Source organism: Manacus vitellinus, unplaced genomic scaffold (assembly GCF_001715985.3).
Source record: "Manacus vitellinus isolate BGI_N305 unplaced genomic scaffold, ASM171598v3 scaffold_13_pilon, whole genome shotgun sequence".
Lineage (NCBI taxonomy): Eukaryota > Metazoa > Chordata > Aves > Passeriformes > Pipridae > Manacus > Manacus vitellinus.
In genome coordinates, this window is record NW_021938999.1 from 974,733 (window position 1) to 991,643 (window position 16,911).

Below are 16,911 nucleotides of genomic sequence, written 5' to 3' on the forward strand. Positions count from 1 at the left end.
ATTAGTTCATAATAGATTTAAAGTCTTTATTATAGAATCATAGAATGTTAAGGGGCTGGAAGGGACCTCGAAGATTATCTAGTACCAACTCCCCTGCCATGGGCAGGGACATGTCCCACTAGACCAGGTTGCTCAAGGCCTTTTCTGGACTGGGGCATCCACAAACTCCCTGGGCAACCTGTTCCAGTGCTCCACCACCCTCACATAGAGAGTTTCTTCCTAATATCTAATCTAAATTTCCTCTCTTTCAGTTTGTACCCATTACTCCTGTCACTACAGTTCCTGATGAAGAGTCCCTCTCTGGCTTCCCTGTAGGCCCCCTTCAGATAGTGGAAGGTCGCTATGAGGTCTCCACACAACCTTCTCTCCAGGCTGAACAGTCCCAGCTTTCTCAGCCTGTCTTCATAGGGGAGTGCTCCAGTCCTCTTAACAACTCTGTGGCCCTCTGGATTTGCTCCAACAGTTCCATGTCCTTATGTTGGGGGACCAGAACTGTACGCAGTACTACCGGTGGGGTCTCAACAGCAGAGCAGAGGGGAAGACACACTGACACATTGAGTAAATGACTTTTAACTGTTTGATAACTGTATTCCCTTTTTATAGGAATAGGAATAATTCCCTTATTCCTAGCTACTACTCTACAGCTAGAGTAGAGAAATACTTGCCTCATGACTCTACAAGAAAGTGATGAACAGTGTTAGGATCCACAAGCCCTAATACCTATTTGTACCTTGTACCTTATATTATGCAAATTTCTTAGTATTATGACAGCTCTGTTCCTTTCTAAATATTTATTCAGCAATGCCGTTGCTCAGCTACAATTTATATATTTTTCTCAAAAATATCAAGATTTTGAGGAATCTTAAGTATACTTTTGTTGCTGAGCACAGATTTATTTATTAGGTTGACAGCTAACTTTGTTTTCCTAGTTAAGGCTGTATTAAGCCTTTCTGTCTAGAAGAATAAATAATAGTTATAATGTATTTGCACACATGAGGATTAGTAGAACAGAAATAGCAGAGCAATGTGAAGATAATTTTATATTGCTTCTGCCTGCAAAGTTGTGGCCTTACAATTTCAAAGCAAGATCCATGATTTATTTTCAGAAAAAGACATGTGGGATAGATGTTTGGATAAACTTTCCAAGCGTGAGTGTAGTTAAGCGCTGGAAGGGGTCAGTCAGTGAAGTACTATGGAATTAGGGAATCCTTTCTTGTCAGATATGCAGGAATATTTTTCCCTGTGTTGACAAAGAAAATTTTCTTTACAGCTCGATTTTGGTGAGATTAAAAGTACATTGTAACGGGGGGGGGAGGGGCAGGAGGGGTTGTGGTGGTGTAAAAATAAGTGCTTTTCATATTTAAAAATTGTTTTAATAAATGTTCAGTTATGTAGTTTAACTGAAAAGATGACAACCTGGAGTGTTTCTTCTGTGACAAATTCATTTGAATATTGTATTCTTGACTTAAATTATTTAAAAATGTGTTTAATCTCTCTGTCATGTTATTTGGGGCTAAATTAATCTCAGACTTTTAAAGTAAGCACATTCTATAGATGGATGGATCAGTCAGTAGTTGAATGAACTGACGATAAAAATGTGTTCCTTAGGCAGGTCTGGAAAATGAAACAGTTCTACAGTCAGTAGTATTGACCAACTCCTTAATTTAAGAAGGTATCCCATACATTTTAAAATTAGCCTCAAAAAATTAAAATTATGTGCTAATCATTTTAATCTAGAGCAAAAATTTTCTTAAACACTGACTTTAAACATGCTTTTGCAGACAGAAGTGCTGATTTCAGAAGTGCTGATTACCTTTGAGAGCTTCATTTACATCAGAACTGTTCTGCCTCTCTCTTCTGTAACATTGTTGGTTGCTCTTGTAAGACATAAACACAATCTAAAATACAGACTAGGCAAACATCTCAGTGAGGTTTTAGCCCAGGACAGGAAAACAGAAGATGACTCTCAAAAGCAGAAAAGAGAAGAAAATCCAACTTTAAGGTGTTTTGGTTAGTATCTGCATTAATGTTCAAGATTTACCAATGCTGAAGTACTTTCCACTTTGAAAATGCTTTCCAAACACTCACTGACAACTATTTACTTAAAGACTTCTGTTAAGAGGGTGAAAGGAATGTACTGGGAATGTCTTTCTCTGGACGCTGACAAGCCTTATAATAGAAAAGATTCTAAGTTTTCCTCTTCCCTACTGTTTGTATCTTAAGCAGTCATATTTAAACCCATGAGGAAAGGAATTATCTAAACATATTGTTCATAATTAAATCAGCACATTATAAAACTGTAACCTGATTCTGTATTTGGCTAATGAAGGTATGATTTTAAATCAATCCCAAAAATTCTCTGTAATTCTCCTTCTAAAGACTGTTTTAAACAAGCAAATTAGCTCTCAGCCTTATATACATTTTATTAATTTTCTGTGTTGGCACTACCTGGTTTTACATGATTTTTCTGAAGCAAAGAGTCTCTTTAATGCACTTTATTTTTAAAAGTGCATCAAAATGAAGTTTACAGAAATAGTAATTGATTAAAAACTATATTAGGAGCTTATTCAGCTACTCCATGATGTATTTCAGAGCTTTTCTGATTTGGTTATATTTCGGTTATATTTTAATTTTTTCAAGATCAAATGCTAAGTACATCTACATCTGCCCCTAGTCATAGAGCATACATCCATAATTAAAAAATATACAAAACAACCCACAAAAGAAACAGATCCCAACAACCTAGTGATCAGCCAATGAACAAAAACGCTTCGATTCACTTTTCAGCTCCTCTGGACAATTCAAAGTATGTATGAAGTATAGAAAAATCACAGCAAAACATTTTAGATCTCTCAGACCTGAAAAATATGTTCCTTAATCCTTGCATTGTCAACAGACCTTTGCATCAAATGCTAGTTTTACACAATCTGTTTAATCAAAGTGGTCAAGATCATTCACTGACAGTGTGATGTTCAGCTTCCTCCCAGCCATATCACAGTAGTTCAGCATGACATCCCTCCCCAGTTTCAGCTTTCTAGCCCCATGCAATAGCCACCAGGTGTGTTTTGAGCAAGCTGTGCAGTCCAGCAGGCCAGAGCTAAGAGGCAGTATAGTGACTCTTCATGGGGCAGGACACAAAGAACTCATCAGAGCTCATGCCGGCTGTGAAGGAGATGATGTGTGGCCTCCTTCACTCTGTTTATTCCAGCCACGTTGCTTTTCTAAGATATAAAAAACGGTTAAATCTAATTTTCAGCTTTACTTTTAGAAATATCATGTGGAGTAGTTTGCCAAAAGTCAGTGCTTAAAAGATGTAGCATATTTAACGCTATTTCTAAAATAACTTCTGTGCCACAGTGGCTGCTGCTATCTTGTTCTGCAGCAATCGTGCTGTGGCAGCTGAGCTTGTGAGAGAAGCTGTACACTTACAACCAGATCGATAAGTTCAGAAGTATACTGTTATCTTTTTCTGCCTATCCATAAGAACAACAAAATATCATGTCTTCCATCTTCTCATGTTCTTTTCACTTGTACAATAATTTCTCATATATGTGCACAGTATGTGAAGCACCCCAAGTAACACATTTCTGTACTGGCTTATTGTATATTCTGGCAGCACCATGAGAATGCAACAAACTGGAATAAACTGTAATATACTCTAGTATATTTAGTGTCTGCTCCTGATGGGGCTGGTTAAACCTATGGGTGCCTTGAAAGGCACAGATGAGCCTTTAGTCAACATTTCCGTGTAATGTGGTTGTCTTAAAACTCTCCCTGCTAATGGAAGAGCTCTGTTAAACAAATGTCCATCAGTACAAAGCTTTTTAATAGGAAGAAATCAAGTTCTTGTTCCCTCGTGCCTAAAACATCCGCATGTATGAACTCATCTTCTGAAGTCAGTGGAGGCCATGATGAGGTTTAACTTCTGTGTTTGCGTGGATATTTACTATACTGGGGCTAACAAAAATGTAATGATCAAAATGTCTGAAACGATTGGCATGTGGAAAACTTGGTCCAAAACTACAGAACTTGTTTGCCAAGCCTGTTAGTGGCAAGCACATCATCTGCACCAGCACAGACTAAACCATCTACAGAACACCACAGGCAGCTGTAGGTACCTGAAAGCATTACACTCTTATTTTACATGCACACGATAGAGGTGACAATATTTGCATGTTTGTAGGAGACTGTCATTTGTTTCCTTGCTGCCAAGGAGCATTAGAGGACAACTGAACCTAGAAGACACTGGAATAGTCATTAAAAAGTCTGAGTGGTCTCAGCAAAGCAACCACTTTGCTAAAGAAAGAGAGGATGTTCCTGATTATATAAGCAGTGAAGAGGAAGAAAGGCAGTCAAAGGTAAGGGGACGAAATAAAATACAGTTTAAGGAATTTAGGGTTTGAATTGGAAGATAGTGTTTATGGAATGAGGAGTCTAATTGTATTTTTCTACTGCAGCTTCTGAAAGTTGGTTTGTTTGAAACAGATACTGCTTCTGAACTTGATGGCAACTGGTGCTTGGGGATGACTGTTTTGGGTCTACTTACAGTGTAGAACAGGAGAAAAAATAAACACACCACTAGTTTTGACTACCTACATAATTAGGCCAGGCTAGAGGGAAAACAGAACATGGCAATGAAATAGCTTAGTTTACACAGAAGAGGAAAGACATTGTGACAGGACCTGGAGGACTATGACATTTCAATTCTATATTTGGAGTTTATTGGAACAGAAACTAGAACAATTAACTTTAAAAACAAACAAACAAAATGCATTACTTTAAAAATAAATAAGCATTAGAATTAAATAGGTTTTTAAATGCTTCTCTTCCCCCTGCAAAATGCCCCTACAGACTGATCTTTTCCTTCATATTTGTTGCTCTCATTCAAACAACTCCATGGCCAGCTTGCAAGCATCAGACATTCCCACTGCCAAGGCAGCTATTTAGGATACATCCCACCTTCTCTCTGGAGGCCTGGCTGAGGGATTGATCCTTCTCTTTGCGGTAGCCTCCAAACTGATATACCTACTACTTGCTGTCCCTCTCCCCCTGTCTCCTTCTCATGGGAGCTTTTCTGACCTGGTGCTGAGGGTAGAGGGGACAGGTCTGGTGTGGGAAGGGTGTCCCAGTACGCAGAATAATTAGTGAGGAATGCAGATACCCCCATTGCAGACATCATTTATGCAGGCATGGAGTGGCTAGGACAGAGTCAGTGACACTGGTATTCTCAATTTCTTCCCACTCCCATTGGTACATTTTCATCTGAATATATGCAGCTAGGAAGAACTGCAAAGGAAATACTACTGTGCAGCACATCAAGTGCACTCAGAGCCCTTCTGCAGGTACAAGGCAGTGAAGAGCTCTGCTTGCAAGAGAAGTGCATGAGAAAGTAGAAAAGTATTTGTGCAAATTCTTTTCATATAGTAAACCCAGGAAATATAATTGAAAGACAATAAGAAGGTTCTAGATCACCTAACCCAAGAGATTATTAACTGTATTAAAAGAAGAGAATGATCTTGGGAGAAGACAGAGATATCATTAGAAAAAGTTTTTAGGAAGAGGAAGACCTGAGAATGGAAATTCAAGTGCTCTCACCTGAGGTGTGAAGAAGAGGAGAATCGGCAAGATGCCAGAGAAAAGATGTGGACCATCACAAAATAAAGTAATTACTTAAAGTAAAAAGGAACACAGACAGTGTCAAGAGATATTTCACTTTGTTCCTGTTTTGCATACCTGAAGATAAATATCCATGTTCTTAGAGCCTGTCTGGGCATTTCTTGATTGTCGCTGATTCTTATCCATCTCTCAGAAGTAACCAATGAGTCTGAGCAATCAAACTGGCTACAAAATCCATAAATCTATGTTATCTCTGAATAACTGCTGCAAGGGGATTATGTCAAGAGTCAGCAAATAACTGCAGACAGGAAGAAGCAGAGAATTTGCTGATCTATTTCTTCCTCATGACATTCAGATTTGCCTTTTAAGCAGGAACCAGTATCTTCATAATACTTATGGAAAGTATATTCATAACTGCTTTCCTGTATCTTCCTGTCAAGCAACTTGCCGTATTATTAACATACATAAATAAATAGATACCTGTTTCATTGTCACTCTTCTGCCAAAACAAAGTAGTGAAGATCATGGCTGAGTTTCAAAGAGATACCTCTGGACAAATAACTCAGTTGGCCCAGATTCTGCCTAAAACTTTAGGGAATGGTAGGTTTGGTAGTCTGGTAAGCTGAGTATTGAGCTTTGCCTCTGCCTAAAAGGTCCCGTTCCCTTCCTCTGTTTACATCCTCTCTCACTTATGTTCTCCTGCTGCCTAACCTGTGCCAGCACTAGGGCCCACTGGACCTCTCCAAGAGTCAATTCAACTCCCTCACCTGGTAGAAAACAATCCAGCTGAACAATTCCTTGCGAAAGGATCTAATGAGCACCACAACAAGGTAGGAAGAGAGAAAGGGAAAAAGCAGGAGCAGAGGTAAGGCAGGGGAGAAGGGAGCAATCAAGACCTTTCCCTTTCCATGGCAAGGCATTACTAGTCTGGCTGATCTCCTCATAGAATTCAGGCCTAACAGCATCTTTCCTGGGGCAAAATATCCAGCTATCACAGCTCTAAAAACACTGATAAAATTTACAGACTTAAATTGGGACTATTTAAGGACTTAAAATGGACTAATTATCAACTATACATATATATGGACTGTAAATTCTATGATAAGAGAAGTAAACACACTGCTTGTGTAGCCCGGATCACTTATTGCCACTTACATAAAGAAAAAATATTAAATAAACTGAAGAATAACGAGGAGCAAACCTAAGGGGAGTCTCCCCTAAAACTCTTCTCCCATTAACATCAACTGTTTTGCTTTCCAAGGATTTGCAGTACTTTCAGAGAGACCTCAATAAATTGGAGGACTGGGCAATCACCAACCACAGGAAGTTCAACAAGGGGAAGTGCCAGATTCTGCACCTGGGATGGGGCAACCCTGGGTGTACGTACAGACTGGGGAATGAGATGCTGGAAAGCAGTGCCATGGGAAGGGGCCTGGGGGTCCTGGTCAACGACAAGTTGAATATGAGTCAGCAGCACCCTGGCACACAGGAGGGCCAACTGTGTCCTGGGGGGCATCAGGCAAAGCGTCGCCAGACGGTTGAGGGAGGGGATTGTCCCACTCTGCTCTGCACTGGTGTGGCCTCACCTTGAATATTGTGTGCAGTTTTGGGCACCACAATATAAAAAAGACATTAAGCTACTAGAGTGTCCAAAGGAGGGCAACAAAGATGGTGAAGGGCCTTGAGGGGAAGCTGTATGAGGAGCGGCTGAGATCACTTGGGCTGTTCAACCTGGAGAAGAGGAGAATGAGAGGAGACCTCATTGCAGTTACAACTTCCTTGTGAGGGGAAGAGGAGGGGCAGGCACTGATCTCTGTGGTGACCAGTGACAGAACCTGAGGGAATGGCCTGAAGTTGTGTCAGGGAAGGTTTCAGTTAGATATTAGAAAGAGGTTCTTCACCCAGAGGGTGGTTGGATACCGGAACAGACTCCCTAGGGAAGTGGTCACAGCACCAAGCCTGACAGAGTTTAAGAATCGTTTGAATGATACTCTCAGGAACATAGTGTGACTCTTGGGGTTGGTCCTGTGCAGGGCCAAGAGTTGGACTCGATGATCCTTGTGGGTCCCTTCCAACTCAGAATATTCTTTGATTCTGTGCTTCTCTGCTTGCCTGCCTTCACTGTGAGCCAAAATCACAGAGCTGAGCCAAAGTGGGATTAAGACATGAATCTTTGTTCTCTAGAGTGGAGGAAAATCACAATATCACTAAGGTTTACAGAGTTCTATGAATGGGACAAGGAGAGAGGATGGGTTTTTACTATGCCGGGATCGATTTTACCTTCAGCAGTATCAAATCTTCCAATGTGCAGAAAAGTAATGTATTTTTCCTATTTTCTTCACTTTGTGCCAGTCTTTCCCATTCACTGCTTATAATAGGACCACACACAGGATTGAAGACACTGCAAATCTAATTGCAATCTGGATTTAATTTAGGGTGAAGTAAAAAATCATGGAGGGTGCAGCTGAACAGGCTTTCTCCAGCCCAGTTTAACAAGATGCTTTGCTTGAATATTAATGTGCTATTGATGCCTATTTTTCCTGAACCTTTTAAGTAATTTTTTAAATTAGTGAGAATTAATGGCCCTTGACACAATTTTTAGTGTGCTAGAAAATAAAAAAGAAACAAAAAAAGAAATTAAAAATTGACCATAAACAATGACAATTGCATATAGGTTTGCAATGTGAAGATGACAGACATGATTACAAGCATTTGACTATCAGTTTATTTAGAAATTATCAGTTTGAGTTTATTTTTCATGAGATCTCATTTATCACTGAAATGGTTGCTAGGATACTATGCTTTGAAATTTGAAACTTTCTCCAGAAAAAGAGCAATTGTGAAGAGGTTTTCTAAACATATTTTCTTTTTGGCAGCCTCTCTATAGTGAAGTTATTGATGCTAAATCGTTTTCTTACATCAAGATCTGATCTTGGAAGCAGTTATACCTAGTCTTAGTTTTATTCAGAATTGTGGAATGATTTATGTTAGATCTCTGAGTGAAGTTAATCATGCATAAACTGGATCTATTCAGCTAGCCTTAAATTCCTGTTAACTTTCTGTGCCTAGTATTTTCTCCTTGCTCTTGGCAATTATATGTCCAGGTCACTACTTAGACCATGGAAATAATTTTTCAGTGGTCACTAGCTTTCACTACTGAGCAAACATGGAGACTCATGTAAAATGAAAGCTCTGTGTGTATGAGCCACGTTGCTTAAAACCCCAGTGAGATGATGAATGATGAGCATTACATGACTGCATGGCACCTTGGCTAAGTCCTTTCAAATCCCAGTCCCTGGCAATTTTTAGCAAGTCTTGTGACTTTCCTCTCACCTTTTCTGTGTCAGGGTAGCTTTAAACACTTACAGTCTATTCCACATGATGCAGATGGAACTGAGTTTCTGGCTGCAAGCACTGGAGATCACTCTTGACAGTCATGGCTTGCTGGTTTTGGCAGAAGCGATCTCTGCACGACTTTGCCTCGTGCCAGGCAGGACAGCAGCTGCCTGCTGTACAGAGCAGCCAGGCAAGCAGTCCTGAGTGAGGGGGAGGAGTAGGAAGAGGTAAGCAGGCTAGAGAGCTCGATGCAATGGGAACAGCCACTGTAAAGAAGAGGTATGGGAATCCCAAATAGGAAATCAATACTAAATTTGTTATCTATGTCAGAAGGAGGAGATTTATACCTTTCTGCTAAGAATTCTGAAATATGGACATATACCTGTGAGTATAAATACTTAACTGGATATTTCTGATCTTGCCCATAATTATTTGAATATTATGCACTGAAGAATCTTTCTTGTGAATTTGAGTCAGAGGATGCCTGTCTCTTTATCCACTTATATTCTGTACTTAAATGACTAGTCAATGCCAGGGGAATTAGTCCCCATATGCAATAGTTCTGACCTTATTTCCTGAAGTGTCGGAATGGGACCAGATGACAGTGGACATGTAAGCCCAGAGCTGTAGTGGAATCCTGATTCAAAAGATAACAGGAATCACATTCATTGCGCTCTAGCTGTGATTGAGAAAAGGATTTACAGCTTCAGAAATGTGCATTACATGCTGTTGTCATGAAAAGAAACCACAAAACATAGAGAAAAATCCAGCTCATTCCTTGGAACAGCTGGGAAAAGCAGATGGACAGAAGGCTGATTCCCAGGAGTATACAGGAGGCAGAGTAAGCCACCTACCCTCTGCTGATATCCCTGCTCTCTGCTGATATCCCTTCATCTGTTACCCACTTGTCCTGAAGACTTGAGAGCCATGAGTGATTTTGGGGTTGCAGGAAGGCTGAATTGGCTCTCAGACACTGCTGAAAATGTGAGGATAAAGACCCTACTTAAGCGCTTGAAAGAGGAAAATTATGTTGGGCTGGAGGGAGAGCAGGATTACTTGCTGTGCTGAAGGCAACTGAGGGAGCAGAAGGTGAAGACAGAGAGGATTACTTTGTTCTAGTGTGGGATTCTCCAAGGGGGTATGATCTTCACATCATGAAGCGGCCATTAATCCAAATCTTTATAAACTGGTTTTCATCAGGTCTTCTAGCAATAGCACAAAAAGCCCTCATAAAATACCCTCACTAAGAGTTTGTGAGAAGTTGACAACCATTCAAATGCCACCCACACAGCTGGTGGTTGTGGGCCCAGAAATCAGGGCATGCCAAAAAACACATCTTACAACAATAAACCAACTCTCTATGCTGCCCTCTTGTGCTGATGGAGTTGCTGTGGCTCCCAGGCTGGCTGGTGGTAGTGCCTCTGCTATCCTCCTTTGAGTGTACCAGCTCACTGAGTACCCCTCTCCATTGGATGGCGGAGATCTACCCCACAGAGAGCTGCAGGGTATACCCATGGTTTTCCGATGCCTGCTAGACAGATCTATTGGCTTGCTAGAGGCTTTGCAGCACAGTCTGGCTAGAGCAGGGCCTGAGGATGCGAACTGCTGTGCTGGGAAGGACAGAGCATGAGCAGCATGTCTCTGGAGAGCAGAGATGGGAGTTCCTCTGTGGCTGGCAAGCATCTATCATGGGAGGGTACAGGCAACTGGAGTACTCTTTTCCTGCTCAGAATAACCCAGGAGTCTCATTTAGAAAACTACAGCCCCAGACAGAAACAAATTGCAGAACTGGGCAATCACCAACTACAGGAAGTTCAACAAGGGGAAGTGCCAGATTCTGCACCTGGGATGGGGCAACCCTGGGTGTACGTACAGACTGGGGAATGAGATGCTGGAAAGCAGTGCCATGGGAAGGGACCTGGGGGTCCTGGTGGACGGCAAGTTGAATATGAGTCAGCAGTGCCCTGGCAGCCAGGAGGGTCAACTGTGTCCTGGGGGGCATCAGGCAAAGCATCACCAGCTGGTCAAGGGAGGAGATTGTCTCGCTCTGCTCTGCACTGGTGTGGCCTCACCTTGAATATTGTGTGCAGTTTTGGGCACCACAATATAAGAAAGACATTAAGCTATTAGAGGATGTCCAAAGGAAGGCAACGAAGATGAAGGGCCTTGAGGGGAAGCCGTATGAGGAGCAGTTGAGCTCATTTGGTCTGTTCATCCTGGAGAAGAGGAGACTGAGGGGAGACCTCATGGCAGCCTACAACTTCCTTGTGAAGGGAAGAGGAGGGGTAGACTGTGGTGACCAGTGACAGACCTGAGGGAATGGCCTGAAGTTGTGTCAGGGAAGGTTTCAGTTAGATATTAGAAAGAGGTTCTTCACCCAGAGGGTGGTCAGGTCCTCAGGTTCCCAGAGCCTGACAGAGTTCAAGAAGTGTGTGGATGATACTCTCAGGAACATGGTGTGACTGTTGGGGACAGTCCTGTGCAAGGCTAAGGGTTGGACACGATGATCTTTGTGGGTTCCTTCCAACTCAGCATGTTCTGTGATTCTGTAAAATGCAGTGCATGTGACAGCTGAGGTCCTGAGCTAGGTGTTCTGTTTGTGTGCAAATTGATAGGTTTCATTTGGAAAAAGAAAAGGATTTAAAAGCTAAACAAAACCCAGCATTTCAAACAATATATGCCCTTCCTTGCTGTGTATAGGCCTCTAACTTGCTAATGCTGCTGCAGCTGTTAAACTGTATAGATTGCCTCAAAACTACTGCAACAACACTCATTTCTTATATATAAGGCAGTGTAGGAAGAACTTTCTTTACAAAAATAGTTAACTAAGGATGAAAGATAAAATAGATGACTTGTAAACAGATATTTTTAGCTAAAATAACTTGATTATACTAGAAGTTTTGGTCTATAAAGATAATAGAGTTTGTCAACTGTTCCCATCCGTCTTGTCCCTGTCCTGTGTCAGCAGGGGGAAGTAGTAACTAAGACCTTCTGTGGCTTAGATACTAAATGCTTTCATTGGAGTATTTTTGTCCGCCCTCCTTTCTTTCCGTCTTTGACATCACTAAGAAGTTTTATTTATACACTGTAATGAAATATTATATCTACTACGGAAAATTACTGACAACTGCTTTGTCAGTGGCACTTATGTACAAGTAAATTTGCTTATTTTACAACATTTTTTGTTAGTCTGGATTAAAATTTTGCAGGTGCTGCTCCCTGCAAGATATTACTATTGTTTCAATTAGGCTAATCACTGTAACAGCAGTTTTCTAAAAATTGTGGTGATGGTGGCTTCCAGGCATGCAGCATGAGCGAGGACATCTCTTATTCCTCATCCAGGCTTCAGACTGCATCTCCAAGCCCCGTGCCTGCTCCTAGCAGAGCCAGTTTAGCCCCGCCCACTGAGCAGTCCAGCCTTTATTTATATGAAGTCTGTGGTCCAACTGGCTTCAGATGGCGTGTGTATGTGCGTGTGCCTGCCTCCTGAGTGTGTGAGACGAGCTGGGATCATGAGCCAGGGTTGTTACAAGTGGTTTTAATCAGCAGTCCATTAGAGGAGAACGGAAAACTTCAAACAGATTAAGAACCAAGTAAGTAAACCTAACTTTGAACTTGAAATCTGGACAAAACAAATGCAAATGAAATCTTCAGAGTCTGTCAGTTTTCAGATAAATTATCACTTTTAGAGAGAAAGCTGTGCATGCTGACAGGAAGGAGGAAATTTAAAAGGAGTGGAATGAAGGAAACTGTAAAAACAAAATGGGAATTGAGAATGCAAGAGAGAAAAAACAGCACATGAGTGTTCGCAAAGTTGGTACACTCTCTGACTTTTTTCAGTTGTGGGCAGGACATGTTAAGCTTTAACCTCTTGCTTTCCTGGATACCATTGTCTGGCTGAGTAGTTCCTTCTGCAAAAGGGGTGAAGATTTCTGCTCCTCACCTGTCTGCTAGCAGGTCTGTTCTCCCAAGAGCACAGTATTGAAAAGCTTACCACGGGTCCTTGCAGGATGCCCCATGACATGCTGCTGTTTGCTGCTGCTCAGTTGTTGTTTTTTCACAGGTTGTTCCAGTAGCCCGTGGGAAGGTGCTCCCCAAGCCTCTGCTCCTCTGGAACCCGTGACTTCTTGCCTGACACTAGGAAAACAGCAGCAGAAATGGGAAAACTCATGCTAGTTTTGGGTAAAGTGTGCCTTTAACTTTTTTTACTGTGGCAAGACGTGGCTACTTGGACTGCATCTGGAATGTGGCAAAGGTTGAAGTGAGGACGGCAAAGAGGCCATGGTTTGTGGGCAAGTCCCCAGGTGCCGCAGGCTTTGTCGCCCTCGTCCCTTCCTTCTGGCCACAGTGGTGGCCATCTGTCTGTTCTGCCAGACCCTGACTCCTCTCATGACCAGCAGCATCCTTTCGGCAGTTGTTAATGGAATTACATCCAACAAACTGACCAAAACACAGCAAGGAAGGTACAAGGAGGTCTCTCCAAGCACCACTAACTGCTTTCTCCCTGGCAGTAACTCACAGACACTGAAAAAGGTAAGTCAGCTGGAGCAGAGTGCTGAGCAATAATTAGCAAAGCAAGGGATAGCAAGTCTGGCAGGATCATCTGAGTCCAGCTAAAATTAGCCTAAGCTTGAAAGTCTGGGATCTGTATACAAACAAATGGATGATCTAATGACAGCAGCATATGTGCAAGCACATTCCTATTACCAGCTCCTCAGAATGCTGTTATTAGCATAGGAATCCTAAAATCTTCAACTGAAACATGGCATTGCTCTGTGACTCCAGCGAGATTTCAGTTTGCTGCACAGACCATACTTTATTTTGGCTTTGGGAGTTGGTTTAGAGGCTTTACAGTACAGGCACATAAATCAGGAGCCAGGAGGGTTTCATGAAAGTGGCCGAGGTTGTTAATTGGCACCAAGACTGCAGCTGCCCTGTGTTAAAGTTATCTGCTCGTCAGCTTTGAACTTTACCGGGATTCTGCTGAGAAGCTGAATTTCACTGCGTTTGAGAAATAAAAGAAACAGTTTTCATATTTTCAAGTCACACTGTATACTTTGGAATCTTTGTCTCACAAATTTTACCTTGTCCTTAGGTTACCTGACCTCATGTTTATTTTGTATAGGTTTCCTAAGGATGGGTGTTAAAATCTACCAAATTCAAACACTGTTATTTTTGTTGGAAAATGTAGTTTGTTAAATGGTCCAGATTTGGGTAGTTATTTATACTCTGGAATCTGTGATCGGCACTAGCACAAATGTTTCAGGTTTTCTTTAGTTGTATAGGAGAGCTGCTAATAGTGCAGCAGACATCAAACTATGAAATTATCATTATGCTATCATTTTATATACAACTGTAGCAGGACTATAAACAATTTGTTAACTCACAGATTATGGACAGCATCCACATAAAGCAGTTCAAATTTAAAAAAAAAAAGAGTACAAGGCTGCTTCTTTGATTAGACAAAGTTCACAGTCTAAAAGGTCAGCAATATTGATTTTAGGAGAGTGGTTGTAAAGTGCATCTTCTGCAACAATCGAAAACAGATATGTGAAATAACTGTGGCATGAACTCTTAAATTTTTTAACTTTATTTTTTTTCTTGAGAAGATCAGAGTATTATCTTATGAGTTGCAGAAATCTACTGTATGCTGCATTGTCATCATTTTATATTTTAATGACATTTTAGTACACTAGATACCCAGGTTCAGATTTGTTCAGCAATAAGACATGAATAATTACAATTTAAAGGGAAATAAGCACAGCTGACTTATGTGGGTTGCATTGTGTGGGTTACATCTTTTGACACTTACAGTCCATTCCTTTTTACCCATTGCTATTGTAATGGCAAAGAACATTTCATACCTTGCCTTTGGCTACTTAAAATCTATAAGAACTGGTGAAATAATGGCAAAGTTTTGATAGTATGCTGTTTGGCTGAAAATATCTGTAATACCTTCTTTAACAATGTGCCTGAGAAAAAATGGAGATTGACGTGGAATTTGGCGTTCTGGCTGTTTGAAATGAGAAGGAAGCTTTTGTTTTTACAATATGCTGTACTTACTGCTCTCCAGCATACGTGGTTGGATGTGACTATCACATGCACATGCTGAACTTATAGTACAGATGTAAGTGCGTATGTTAACTCTTATAGGTATGTTTTCCAGGGCTGTGCTACCCTAACACATTCCTTTTCAAGTTCTAAAGACCACCCATAGCTGGCTCCCTATTTGTCTTGAACGTTTCCTCTAGAGCATGATGAACAAAATGTCTTGCACATGTTGGGATGTTACTCTAAGCTGCTCTCTGTTTCCAGAGAATGCTGGTTGTGTGGGCTGAATAATAATCTCAGAGAACAGCAAAGACAAACATCTCCAAAAACCTCTACCACTTTGCTCTGAAAGTGTGTTCTTGAACTGTGTGTTTTCGCCCACTGCTTATTCAGATAGCTGAACTGTTATCTGGCTTGATTTTATTGGGTGCTCTGTAACATCTAAGATAGATGTCATGGTTGAAACTTTACACTGTTTCATTTTACAGTCGGGTGCCACCAATGGTGGCTAGTTTGGAATCAACTTTTCATTAAAGCTCTGGTTAAAATCTTCTTGTATGAATCTGGAAAATTACTTTAGAATATAGTTATTCACATTTGTAATTAACTAGTCACACATGTATTCTTATTCTATAATTAGTCCAGCCAGCAAATTTAAATTCAATAAAAAAACATCGTGCGGTTAAACAGTGACTTAAAGCAAACACTGCAACGTCTTATGAAATCAAAGTTCATGAATAAATTTTGAGGAAAATAAGATCCTGCTGGAGATAATATTCTTTAGGTAATACACAGTGTTTATGGGGTTTGAGCCATTGCATGGGTCACACTGCAGATTGTCCTCTGACTGGGCAGGGGCAGGTTTCATTCTTGCTTCCTTCAGAGAAAAAAATCAGTATTGTGTTGAGCTTGCTGGTAAGAATTTGGTTCTGATTGTTATTGCATGAGCAAAATCCCCTTCCAAAGGCTAATTTCTTCATTCAGAGTATGCATAACACTAAGTGCCTCAAAAAAACCCCCAACCCAAACAAACAAACAAAACCCAAGAAACCCTGGCACCTTTCATGAGCCATTTGTTGGAAGTGAAGGGAGAGATCTGAGGGAAAGTGCAGCTTTGCCAGTGCAGCTCTGATATCAACATTAACCTCATTTTGGAAGGGAGAGTTCCATACAAGTCTGGAAGAAGCATGGGGTCAGACATTGCCAATTTGATCTGTAAATGTGTCTTTACATCCAAGATGCTCTGGGATGGAGCCTCTCCTGTCAGGCACATAGTGCAAGCTGCCTTTTTTTAAATTGCAAAAATGCAGATATCATTCATAGGCTGAAAAACCAGTCAGAGCTCACAGTACTCCTCTCTCAGGTATCACACATTACAGGAGTTTTAAAAGCAGCTGAGGATCATATCCTGTAGCTTTAAATTCACAGGAACAGAGGTCAACATCTTCTAGTACAACATTAAATGTTAATATCTCTAGCATGAAAAATACAAGGCTTATTTCTGAATCTCCAGCATTAAAGGCATTAGAGAGTGATATCACATTTAGCAGCAGGCTGTCTGCAGATTTAGCAGGGCACTCTTACCTCTCCTGCATTATGAAATATTTGTGAATCTATATAGTGAAGAGCTGGTGCTACAGCATTGAAGCTGGAATAGGTATCAACAAAAAAAAAAAGCCTATACAAGCCCTGTGTGTAGGTTTGCCTGGCAAGGTATTGTGCCAGAAATACTTTTGGTACCAGGCAGATGTAAAACTGTTACACTCATCATAAGTAATTTAGCTCTGCTTCTCGGCCATTTCTGAGAAGAGTTAATTAGCTGGTTAAGCTGTGTTTCCACTCTCTGAATTAATTCAGCCAGAGCCAATTTAGATGTCTCTACACAGAGTGCATTTTGCTCAGGTAGTA

The 16,911-nt window shown here is 41.0% G+C and overlaps 1 protein-coding gene across 1 annotated transcript in view; it reads left to right on the forward strand.

Moving 5' to 3' along the window:
- Positions 1 to 12,419: 12,419 nt before the first annotated feature.
- CPED1 (cadherin like and PC-esterase domain containing 1) overlaps positions 12,420 to 16,911 on the forward strand; it is a 146,674-nt gene continuing 142,182 nt past the window's right edge. The window contains exons 1-2 of the mRNA XM_008926580.2: positions 12,420 to 12,545; positions 13,016 to 13,485. Coding sequence (XP_008924828.2) covers positions 13,234 to 13,485 — 252 coding nt within the window. The 5' untranslated portion in view covers positions 12,420 to 12,545; positions 13,016 to 13,233. The remainder of the gene's footprint in view (positions 12,546 to 13,015; positions 13,486 to 16,911) is intronic.